Raw genomic sequence first — 12991 nt, 5'->3', positions numbered from 1 at the left:
CATCTTTTCATGTTTACAACAAATTCTGCAGTGGCACAGTGCGGTCACGTTGTGCATTCAGAGGTGCTCTTCTGCACACCTTTGTTTTAATGAGCAGAGATTTGAGCTTCTGTTGCCTTCCTGTCATATCAAAGTAGTCTGGCCATTCTCCTCTGACCTCTTGCATCAACAAAGCATTTCACCCTGACAACTGCAGCTAGCTGGATGTTTTCTTTATTTACAACTGTTCTCTGAAACCCTAGAGATGGAGATAAAATCCCAGTAGATCAGCAGATTCTGAAATACTCAGAGCAGCTTCACCTGGCACCAACAACCATGGACTGTCCAAAGTGTCACTTTTCCTCCCCATTCTAATGCTCACTTTGAACTTCAGCAGGTTGTTTTGACCACGTATGTACCTAAAATATATGTATTTAAATAAATACATATAAATAAAATGCATAGATTAAAATGATGTGATCTGCAGGATTACTGCAAATCAAAATCTTCATTCAGAAAAGAGATTTGGACAGAGTGCCTGCTGCTTTCGTCCTTGTCTGACACAATGATGACTGTTTACCAGCCCAAATCTGTGTAGGCTTCACATGATAAATGATTTCAAAGTACTAACTGTTTGCCGGAGTGGGTATATAAAATTTCTGGAGAAGTCTTAAACTGATGACAGCGTGAAATCCTTGGGGTAGAGGAATTGTTGAAAGGCTGTGTAGTTGAGGGGGCTGATAATGTGCAACACACTGGAAATGTTCTGACCCAATGTTCTCCGTGTCCATCCCTCTTTGAGCTTATAAACAACCTCTATAAATTCAGCCAATCCTCCTCCTTCCACACCCCTCACAAAAATAATGAAGCTTGCCACCATCTGTGTAAACAGGCTTGGCTAGTAAGAGTCATAGTTTCCCAGTCTTGTTCTTCTTGGGGCTGATCACAAGGCCTTGTATGTCCCCAGTTCCTGAGCTGAATGAGGTGGCAGTAAGAGGGGAAGATGGAAATGGAGCAGAAAAAGAGGGGGGGAGAGGAACAGGGGGATGATGTTGTCTTCTTATTGTCGTTGGGCTTCTGTCATGGTGTTATCTCAGATCAGTTCAGGGATAAAACACTCCAAATTAGCCAGAAGGCAGGAAGAAGAGTCCTGGTTTTAATTTATGTGGATACAAGGGCTCAGAGCTGGGTTCTCATCATGTACTTGAAGGGGGCCCACCAGCATTTGATTCATTTTGTAGGCCTTTTGCATTTCTCCGTGTTTGTGTGTGCCTCTCGGAAAAGCGTTTGTTTGCTCAAGAGCTTTATTTACATTCACAGGCACTTTCTGGACGCACTAAATTGATTCCAGGCCTGTTCCTGGGTCGTGTCCATCAGCTCAGCCACAGTCCACAAACACTCTGCACACAGCGGGACCATTCTCGAGGTCCGCAGCTCTGCTGCTCGCCGCCACAGTGACACACAGAAGCCATTTTGTGGGGAATGTCTTAAAAGCTCGGCTGAGAGTTTGGGAGGTTTGCAATTCACACGTTAACCCTCTAATCTCACCTGCGTTTTTTAAATTTTCCCTCCATCCATTCCCCTCCCTCTGGCCTGCTCTCACTCTCTCCTTCCAGGCTGTTCGTGAAAAAAACTCGACGACACAGTGAACAGTCCTGCTGTCACTACCCTCGGAGCTGCTGCAGGAAACCGCAGGCTAACCACTAAAAAGGGCTCAGACAGATAGTGAAACTGCGCTGCAGGAGCTCTCTGCGTGTGCAGTCAGACCAGCCAAGTTGTCACTCCTGGCTGTATTTGTAGTCTGGCTTTTTTCTATGACAGGAATGTGGGGACAATTCGGCTGGTTAGTCAGTGAGGACATCTAAACAACAAACATATCAGAATCTACCAGCACCATTTCCATTACTGATTGCCGGACCCAGGAAAAGAATGTAAACATGTTTTTGTCGGCTTCCTTTATTATAAGAAGATAAAGACAGAATCCAAAAAATGTGCTTGTTGGAGGCAGCTTGACCAGGACGAGGCCCGGGATGCCCCTTGGGTCAAATGCTGACCCATCAGCTACCCACTAACTTGATTCTCTCTCTCGTGTCTCTGTCGTTCTATGCCAGTCTCTCGCTTGTTCCAATAAGAACTGCCATTGTCCAGTCTTTTCAGAAGCAGTCTCAAACGGTGCACCCTGCCAACCTCTGACCCCGCCTCAGGACTGACCTCTTAGAGGGTTCACAGCCCTTCTCTGTACGCAGAAGCGCTCCCCCCCCTGCCCTGAATGAGCTCTTCGCCCTGAGTACAGAATCAACTCTTTGTATGTTTGATTTGTTATGGTTTTTACCTCTCTCGCTAGTGCGCACACTTTCCGCCCTCGCAGCGTCAGCACTGCAAGGAATTCTCAGTTAAAATTTACGTCCCTGCTCAAAGCTTTTATTTCTATTCAAGCTAGGTCTTTTACTCCTTTCTGTGATCATATTAGCTGCTTCGGGAGGCGGAGACTATAAATACACTGGAGTAAATCTAATTTGGATGGCGCAGGGGAGAGGGTAATGGGTGCAGCATGCTGGTCATTCCCTCGGTGACAGCACCGCCCTTCGTTGACCATGTTAATTAATAACTGTTGACTTGCATTTGTTCCACAAGCCGCAGTTGAGAGAGTGCCTGTGATGGGTCGGTTTTCCCCGGTCAACAGGAGGGTGTATTCCTCTCCCATCGGAGCAACGGGGAACTTTTGCAGATTCACTCAAGCAACGTCTTCTCGCATTTTTTAATCAATTGTGCACCTTTGTTTTTCAAAAGCAATTAAAACGCCATCATCTGTGTTTTCATGTCCCCGGCCCTCTTTGGCATCGTGTCTCTCTGTCTTGCTCTCTTGCCCTTTGTGTGGGAGGGTCCCTCTGTCTAGAATAACAGAGTTGTGGAAGTTGGGAGGCCGGAGTAGCTCAGAGAGCAGCGCCGTTGCAAAGGCCAGCGCCAGGGCCGCCTCTGGGCGTCCCGTTTTTCTTGGCCCGACATTCCCAGCCTCTCCGAGCGCCCCTGTGGTCGGCCTGTGGGTGTGGAGGCAGACGGTCACATTCCCAGCCCATCGACAGAGGCATCCCGGACCGCTCCCTCATTTCACTCCCGGCTCTCAGTCAAGCAGTGTCCCAGGACTCAGCGCCCTGGCCAAGTGTCGGAGTTTGAGAATGTGACCAAGGAGCCGATAATCACAGTGCACTGTCTTATCAGTTAATCTCTTCCAGATAAGCCAAACGAATGAGCAGCTCCTATTATGTTTTTATAGAACCCATGTCTTTGCAGCTGTAAGGGCGGCTACTGAAAGAAGACTACACACACACACACACACACATACATACATACATGCTGGCCATTCAATTTCTAAATTTGCTGAGTTTAATATCCAAGCGAGTAGTTTGCTCTGCTGCAATGGGACAAGGGATAAAATATTTGCTTTATCTTGGAAACCAAAATATCACTTAATCTGTTGAATCTTCAAAACCCAGATCAAATTTGAGCAGCTTAGATGTGTTATGCGCACACATCGTCTGCCAATGTAGCAGCAATCTAAACCATCTCCTCCATTTCATAAGAAGCACCTGTGTTTGGAGACTTAACATTCCACATACTTATCTGACCAAAAAAGGCCTTTGTGCATAGCACACATGTACTGAATAAACTGTACTGCACCATGAAGGCACACACTCTCACCGGAGGGGCTACAGTAACGCTTCAGCCACTGGTGTGCACCCACTCCGTTAAGATGAGTTAAATTAAGAAAACGTTTTTACCGACAGCATTTCGTGTGATTTATTTATTTTTTCTCCAACCTGTACTCTTCACCTGTGCTGGGAAATGCGTCTCTCTCTGCTCGCCGTTGCAATTTTTCTACATAGTTTGCTTGTTGTGACAACTGCAAAGCGTAAAGGACGAGCCTCGGGCACCGAGCGCTGCTGAAAACAACGCTCCAGACTCCCCTCCCTCTCTGTCTTCCCCCTGTCCTCCTTTTGCACAGACAGAGACAACAGACACACTTAATGCACATGCACGCACACACACACACTGCAGCCACCGTTTGACCTGTGAGGAGAATCCAAACAAACATCCGCTCCCACGCTAAAATACTGCAGCGCCTGGATATATTGGTCTGTCCTCCCAGGGACCGGTCACTAAAGAAAACATAAAGCTAAACCCTGAATGCGACCTCGTTTGTTAACTTGCATGTGACTACCGTGCTTGCTTCGCAGCCCAGAGCCTTTACCGTTACCAATCAATGGTTGGACTGTTGACCTCTCCCCTGGGTCGTAACTCAAGCTCATAAGGCCACGATAAAGGTAGCAGGGGTACGCTAGCAAGGTGGCGTCTTTTTGCAGAGGCTCTGAATGGATGAGCAGGAGGGGGGCTGTGTTCTGCCGAAAGCCACCAGGCCCCACATTGGTCACATTAATCACAGTCTGGACTGTGGCTCTATTTATATCCAGGAGTTATTCATCTATTTGCCTAATTGTCCCTGTCTGTCCGCTGTCCAGGTTCCTCCTCAAAAGGGGGAAAAGAATCTGGATTACTTGTGTCTGTGTTCTCCTCTCAGTCACTTTCACTTACTTGCTGCACACAGGCACAGGTGTTCATCACTAATTATACCAGGATATTATTAGTCCCAGCCCTGCGCAGGAGTGTAAGGGATCTAAGTTTGCATAGTGTTCAGTCCCCGTTGGGTTGTTTTTAAATCCTGCAGAACAAGGCCCCTCTGTGGTGCTGCTCATGTCAAAGTGTTTAAACTAGCAAGAAAAGGCCCTCTCTCTCTCCCCTCCCTCCCTGGCTTTAGGGATTTTTTTCAGAGCCTGAGATTTTTCCCTTTTTTTCACTCGCATTATTGCCGCTGTAAAGCAACACCAACACAATGCTCTCCCACTTTGTCTCCAGCTTTTTCACAACCACACATAGGGGACGGGCGTGCGCACACACCCCACTCAATCATCCCCGCACAACTCCACAAATGCAAACGCACATGCAAACGGCCCCCCCACCACCCCCGTCCGAGACCCCGCCCGAGACCCTGCCCTCCCTCTTACCCACAGTGTATATAAAAGCTGTATCAAATTGCACCTTGAGCTTAATTGGCTCGGCAGTACAGTGCGCCGCTGTCGACAGTGACAAATCGTTCTTTCAGAGCCCCAGAGAATGCCTGCCCACTGCCATGTCAGAGGACACAGGAGGAGGAAAAAAAGTCAATTGTCCCCTGGCCGCCATTCAAATGATGTCGTAACGGCAAAGAAATTTGTAGGAGATGCATTTCGAAGCTCTGGAGTGCATTTACAGTGCTGTGCAAAAATCTTGAGCCACTCATTTCTTTGCATTTTGCTAGAACAATAGGAAGTGTGCAAACATACATGGAAGTAGACTATATGTAAAGCACCAACAGAGTTTATACAATTCTAATGAGCTTGAAAGTTTATTCTTCAACACAGCCAGGACTCTCTTAGTCAGGGTTTCTTCTCATTTCCTTCAGGACACAAAGTGCGTAACGTCAAGATATGCCAAGGTGTCAGCTAATAGCTCTTTGGGAATCACCTTGTTGATGTAAAAAAAAAAAAAAGATTTTGCCAAAGGCTGCTAATAACGAAGTGGCTAAAGGTGCAGTTTGAAACGGGTTATTTGTAAGTTGTCTGCTGAGTTAGGAGTCGTTTTTATGCTTGAACTGGAGTGTATTTCTCTGTTCAAGATGGTGCCTGAGTGTGTAGGAGCCTGAGGCGCTACACAGTTAGGCGGTTTGTTGTGTTTTTACTCAAGTAAAGCAGGGCGAAGCTTTCATCAGATTCCTGACTGCTCCCTGTGATCACACAGCGGCTCAGATCAGCCACTTCCTCCTGCTGGATCGCTGCCGTGAGGGGGAACAGTACACAGATCAGATGAGACAGCTAATTCAATTAGGAGCAATGTGTTATTTTTAGGAGCTCAGATGTGACCGTGCGGTATGAGTGTGTGTGAGGATGAGAATGTATGCACAACCATCAGGAGTGTGTGGGAGGAAGCTATGTCAGAAGTCCACCTGCGCACATGTGTGTGTGTTTGTGTCTGGTTTAACAGAGGGCGGCTCAACTCATAGCTCGCATTCCTAACTGTACTGCTGCTTTATTACTGATATCCTCCTGGCCTCCCTAATAGCTCACCCTTTATATTTCAGCCTTTCTCACAGCTTTTTGCCAGACAAAGTAGCACAGAATATTTCACACAAAGGGAGGGTGATCTGCTCGGTGTCAGGGGGGAAACAGATGTGGATGCAGTGCAGCAAGAGAGCAGTAAGCAACATCAGAGCAGCAGGTAGCCAAGGAGTCACTGCAGCACGCAAAACAGATGGAGAAAAATAGGAAAAGAGATTATCTTTCTCTGACTCACATCCACAAAATAGTGACACTAAGCCCCAAGCAGCCCCATTGGAGCAAATGAGTTACCTGCGTTGCCTCAGGGCATCATTACAGTATCTGCAGAGGGAGAGATGAAAGTGAAAAATAACAGTATCCCTTAAATGGAAGCTTTCACCAGAGGCAAACAGTGCATAAACCTCGCACAACTCTAATTTTCTCCATATTATCCCTGGTGCGCTCGCAGCGCATGTGCGATACAATAAACCCTGAGCGTTAGCTGATTCTGATGGACTCCAAGGTCCAAGCCACATCAGATGTGTTTTAGAAGCCGGATCCATCAGTTAATGAACACTGATCCCCGCTGGCTCAGATGGCTTTTTCACTTGACTGCCCACTGGTGCGTTATCTGTTCTTTTTTAACTTTTTTTTTTTCAAACATTTATGCTTGGTTGCAGACCTGTAAAAATTATGAAAATTAATAGCATACTTTCTATCACTTCCTCACCCTAATCACTTATTTAACAGCAATAACAGCACAGTAACTTATTGTTGCTCAAGTGTGTAAGCAGGTATTTCCTAGGCTAAACCGCTAACAGATGTGTTTCTGCCCCAGTAAACATGTAAATACAGGTTAGCTTAGCAATGACAAATACAGCGGCAACAATCCTGTGATGGCACCCTGGTACTGAGAAAACAGCAGGGACAAAAAGTCTTTTTTCAAGGTCAAAACGAACCTAGATATTCTTTTTTTATATTATTTTATTTTTAATCTCACATGAGAAATAATTAAATAAATAAAAAGATTCCAGTTTATCTCCACAAATGTTTTTCTCCTAAATATGCCAACTCTCTCCTTTATATATGTGTGTGTATATACGTATATATATATAATATATGTGTGTGTGTGTGTATGAATTCTCATAGCAACAACATAGCAACCATACTTCCTGTGCTCTCATCAGCACTACGTTCATATACAGTGCTGAGCACAAAACTGCTACTTGGCAATGACAGTGCATCTTCAAGGGAAAAAATGCACAGTCTGCATGAAAGAGTTAATGGAGCAATAAGAAAAGGTGACAACTTTCCACCTTTTTCTGCTTACTGGAAACAAAAGTTTGCATTTCCAGAACAAAAAGCTGAATGAAAAACAAAGCAGCACTCAATAACAGGAGAGATTACATTTCAATATACCTTTGTAAAAAAACAAAACAACCAAAAGGGCATATCAGATAGTTAAAATGGTAACTGATACACAATAATAACATTTCACGATCTGTAAAAAAAAAAAAAAAAAAAAGGGGGGGGGGGGCAGACCATTTGACAGAAGATTAACATAATCATAGAAGAAGAATGATGAGAGGAAAACATTACAGCTCATTTGGTTGCCACATGATACTGATGAGACAATCTAATTACAGGTTGTATTCTGTGTCTTCATCTGTGTGATTTCTCTCTGACAGTACTGAATATTGACTGTCTGAATACAGCAATTGTTTGTTCTGTGTGGCAGAGAATTTTGGGATATATTAAATTTAGTAAACATGTAAAAGTTAAACCATTTTATGAGATTTTTGAGATGCATTTTATACTCACATGACTGTCATATGTGCTTCTGATGATGGCTCATTTTGCTTTTTTGGGTAGGAATATTTAAGCTATATATAACTTTTTTTCTCATGTAAAGCACTCAGTCATTTTTACATGTAGTAAGTAGAAATATGCAACTTCCTTGAAGATAATAAGTAATTACCTTTGGAAGAAAGGGGAGAAAAAAACATCACTGTAGATTTATTTGATGAAAAGTATGTTTTTATTCTTTTGGCTAGAATTAGCAACACTGGTGCTGACTTCAACTGGGGATAGTTGGTCAGCAGAAGGAACGATCTGAGGATTGTGTCCATCCCATTGGCACGCCTCCCATAGAGAAAGCACAGACGGATGACCAGCCCGTTTTCACTCCCGAGACGTAATATACTGACGATTTCTCAAGTCCTGAGACGGAAGGTCTCCACTTTGGTGGCTGCAGGATTTCGTCTCTGCATTTTGCAGATGTGGTTCTGTTGGCTTCATTAGTGGATAATCTCAACCTTGCACTTGTACAGTTTGCTGCCAAGCGTGAAGCAGCAGAAACAGCTGAATTAGCAACTCAAACTCTATGCCGCAGATATTTTGGTCCATCTTGACATGGTAGCCTCACACAATTGCTGCAGAATTTTTTAAGCTGCACATCCATGATGCAAATCTCCCATTCCACCACATCCAAAAGATGCTCTATTGGACTGAGATCTAGTGACTGTGAAGGCCATTTGGATACAGTGAGCTAACTGTCATGTTCAACAGACCGGTTTGAGATTACTTGATTTTTATGATGTGCATTATCCTGCTGGAAGAATCCAACAGAAAATACTGAACCTAACTGAGTACTGATACTGACATAAACAGTTGATACACGGCAGGATGGATCCATGTGTTCATGTCCTTTACACCAAATTCTGACCCTACCATCCAAATATCACAGCATTAATCGAGATTCATCAGACCGACAATATTTTTCCAACCTTTCATCGTTTGGTTTTTGTGAATCTGTGTAAATTGTAGCCTCGTTTTCCTGTCAGGAAATGACAGGAAAGTGAGACCAGTGTGGTCTTCTGCTTGAAGTGTTGTGATGTGTTCTGTGTTCAGAGATGCCCTTCTGCATACCTTGGTTGTAACAAGTGGATATTTGAGTTACTGTTGACTTCCTATCAGCCTGAAGAAGTCTGCTCATTCTCCTCTGACACCCAGAACACCCAGAGAGCTGCTGCTCACTGGGTGTTATCTCCTTTTTACTGTTTACAGTAAACCCTAGAGATGGTTGTGAGGGAAAATACCAGTATATATGAAGAACAACAATATGAAGGGTTGTTGCCGTAGTCTTGTTTTAACTAAAATGTCAGTTAAATTGTGACAGATGATTCACATTAAGTTTTCGACATGACCTTAGGCGGCTTTTGTGGTTTTTCACTTTAATTTTTTGTTTTTCAGCATCTCACCACATTTCAGCACTTGCTATCAGCAAAATTTATGTCTGTATGATTCAGCACGTGTTTACAACAATAACATGCAACATCTGGTTATATGAGCAGCTTGGGTTTCTCCCAATGTAACATTGTTTTTACAGCTGTGTCAGATATCATGCAGAAAGATGACAGACATGTGTTTTTCAGCTTTTGTGGCAGCCTTTATTTCTAATTGCGTCTTCTTTTTCCTGCTTCTCTCATATTTTTCATTCTTTCACCTTCCTTCATTATCTTCTGTCCATCTCCTCCGTCTCTGACTCCGTCTGTCTCCCTCCTTAGACCTTTCTGATAACCTGGCAATGGATGACTTCACCTTCCAGGAGCAGCTGTTAACCCCTCGTTTGGCTACAGCTGGGATGGGAGGCGTCTCCTCACTCGCGGCTCCACTGTGGAGGAGCTACCTAGTTCCAATCCTCTCCTTGATGCTCAGTCTGTTCCCGGTCTATCCCCACTGACCCATGCATTCCCATCACCTCTTCCCTCTAGGATTCAGTACAAAATGTGTGGAATGTGACAAACCTTTTTTGGAATTCTTGTTCCTGATATAAAGTTTAGTGGCTCAGCAGAGGACACATGAACAACAGAAAATGCTACATTTCTCTTTATCTGTCTGAATAAGAACCTGTTCAACCTGTGTTCTTAACAAACCTATTAAAGCACATTAGACGCCATTGTGTAAATAAGAAAGTTGCCCACTGGTCCGCTGCCACAATGGTTATTTCAACTTTTGCGTCCTGTTGCCTCACCTCTGTTCTCACACTCACTTCTTATGTAATGTAACAAAGTGATGGAGAGACTCATTTTTAGACATATAAAGGACCTAGCACACAACGGGCCTTTTAAAAAAATAAATAAATAAATGCTCCCGCTCAGTCTGTACTGAGTCACAGCCCAGCAGGTACAAACTGGAAGAAGACGAAATCAGCTGCTGTCATTTTCCTTCGTGGCAGAGCATGACCTCCTGCCAGGGCTGGACTTTATCTGGTCAGTTTTAGTGAGCTCCTTCCCCCTGAATGATGCAATGAATCACTTATTTAAACATGCACTGTTCCTTAAAATGCTCTGCTACTACTCACCCTTCTCTCTGATTGTTTATGTCGTAGTGATAGCTAAATTATTACCGACTGCTTCCTTCACACTCCCACTATCACTGTTTGCTCTGTTTTGTAAAGCTGGTGCACTTTTTTTTAGAAACAGTAACAGCCCTATAATAAAAAAAAGGATCCAAGGGCTATCATTCGAATATAAGTCTCCAAAGTCAGCCTGATAACTGTACAGGTGTATGTTTCTCTGTGTTGGTGACATGTTTACATTAACGTGTTTATTTACAATACTGGCATTTTGTTTTTTTCTGGACTAATTACTGGCCAGATTGTGAAGCCTTGCTGCAGTTTCTAGCTTACTCTTTAGCACTGTGCATAAAGCGATCATTAATGTGAAATATAAATATGTATAAAAACGTGTACATTAATTTTGTTATGTTGCACTGGTCTCATACATTTCCAAGGATGGCCTCTGTATTTAATCTTTTTTTCTGTGCTTTTTGAGTTAAAAGCAAAAGTGAGATTCTTATTGTTTCATTTGTTTGGTTTTTTAACATGGTGCTGCTGCTACCACACAGCTGACTCCACAGCTGCGAGTGCTGAGTCTGCCCATGGCCCACTGTTTGACTTGTCATGTCAGGAAAAGCACAGGTGTACAGCTAAGTCATATCAGCGATCGAGCATGCCGACTACCAGGGTCCTGGCAGTGGAATGCCTAAACAAAGTGCAGGCCTAAATTATTTGACTAGCGCCACCTGATTTTTGTCTCCTATGGCCAGTTACAAGACCCCTGGCCAGTGTCCCACCTAGGAGTCATAAGAAATAATGATGTGTTTGTTTTTCTCTCAATTGAATGTTGATGGGGAAAATACATTGTAAAATAAACTCAATCTGTTTTGATGTTTTGTGCCTGTGGCAATGTGTTTTTAAGCTAAGATATTAGCATCGCAATTAGCATTAGCGTATTCAGCTAAGCATTTAGCAATGAAGCAAGAAATGAAGATTAAGACACGAAGGGGGTGGAAATATGCTTAGCTGCTAACACTAAGCATATTTCAGTGGTATGAGTGTAACAGGAAAAGTACTACACACTAGTTTAGTATAAAAAGTGCTGAATGAATGTGTGGGCACTTTAAGTGCTTTGAACAGTAAGAATGGATAGAGCTACTACAAGGATAAGAAGTAGAGCTAGCAAAAATGCTGACTGCTAGCAGACTTTTTAGTGTCACAGCTCTATCATTAAGACCCAAGAATCTGATGGATTTGCTATTCCATCTGTCTGCACAGTCACAATATGCTAACCTCCAGTTCTACTCTAGCTTCTATGAATGTGTGTGAATGTTAGATAGGTAAAGAATGCAGCAAGATGTAAAAAGTGCTTGGTGTGGTCAGGTAGAGTAGAAAAGCACTATATAAGAACCACTTGCTGTGTGGACAAGCATGGATGAACTTGATGGATGTTAGTTCGCTACTGTTAATAAACACAAATAACATTAAAAAGTGTCTTTCTGCTCCAGGCGAGCACTCCCATGACTTCTTTGTTGACTGAACATTATGTTGGCAGGTCAAAAGTCATTCACTTGTGATTAGTTGAGGCAAAAGAAAACACCCCCTTCCAGGAATAAACTGATTGACATGGATGTAGTGTCAGGCTGAATGAATTAAGTAAAATTAAGTTGCAGATTAACTTGATTGTCAGGCTTGTTTTACGTGAGAGTAATGGCAGAATGAGCAAATGGAATAAAAGCTACCAACAGCTCAATGCTAAGTTGTTGGAGGAAAGTGGAAAAACAACCCCAAAAACATGAAGTGAAAGATTCCAACTCACAGCTTTTTGGGTATGGAATAATCCTTAAAATGCCATGAAAAACAAGGATTAAATGGATGGCACGCTGCTGCGATTACAAATTGCACACACAATGTTCCAGGCATATATATTACTTTCTGTGCTTTTCGCTACTGATCCACTTCAAAGCGAGTCATGAATCATGAAATTTATGTGTTTCTGGACTGCACTCGTTGCTCTGAGTCCTCAAAGCAGCACGTGGATTATGTGTTTTTTCTTTGGATCTGTATTTTCTCACTCCCAGCAGATTATGAACTACTGTCCTCGCTGTCCCTCTCTGTGGGGCTTCTCTCTATTGACCCAGTCTGTTAACCTCCTGAGCTTAACTTAACCAGGTAGCTATACTCATCCACAACCCAGCAGTGAACCAGGGTTCATTAGTCCCAAGTGTTTGTGTTTCGTCTCCATTATTAAAGCCTGTCTTCTTCCCTAACAAGGCCAATCACTCACAGCTCCGCAGATAACACGCCTGTCACAGCAAACGCACTTCAAAATCCCATTTCTGTGTCCCCGATTCTCTGCTGTAACTTTTCACACCCACACACCCTCTGCTCGGCAGTGCTAGATAAAAACGCCATTATTATCCAGCTGTGCCTTTCTCTCCTGAGCTGCAGCTTTTAAGATGTAAACGGGAGGCTGATTATAAGGAGATGAGCAAACGCCGGCTGCAGAGAGAGCAGCAGCTAGCCCGGGATGGAGGGGGAGGGG

The 12991-nt window shown here is 43.6% G+C and overlaps 1 protein-coding gene across 1 annotated transcript in view; it reads left to right on the top strand.

The window, feature by feature from the left end:
- The window catches only part of gpc3 (glypican 3), a 136654-nt gene extending 125793 nt beyond the window's left edge, over positions 1 to 10861 (top strand). Inside the window, exon 8 of the mRNA XM_005916603.3 lies at positions 9674 to 10861. Coding sequence (XP_005916665.1) covers positions 9674 to 9849 — 176 coding nt within the window. The 3' untranslated portion in view covers positions 9850 to 10861. The remainder of the gene's footprint in view (positions 1 to 9673) is intronic.
- Positions 10862 to 12991: the final 2130 nt, after the last annotated feature.

The sequence above is a fragment of the Haplochromis burtoni genome, unplaced genomic scaffold (assembly GCF_018398535.1).
Source record: "Haplochromis burtoni strain Fernald_Lab_line unplaced genomic scaffold, NCSU_Asbu1 Contig_19, whole genome shotgun sequence".
Lineage (NCBI taxonomy): Eukaryota > Metazoa > Chordata > Actinopteri > Cichliformes > Cichlidae > Haplochromis > Haplochromis burtoni.
The sequence above is the reverse complement of the archived record's forward strand: the minus strand, read 5'-3'. Positions and strand labels throughout refer to the sequence as shown.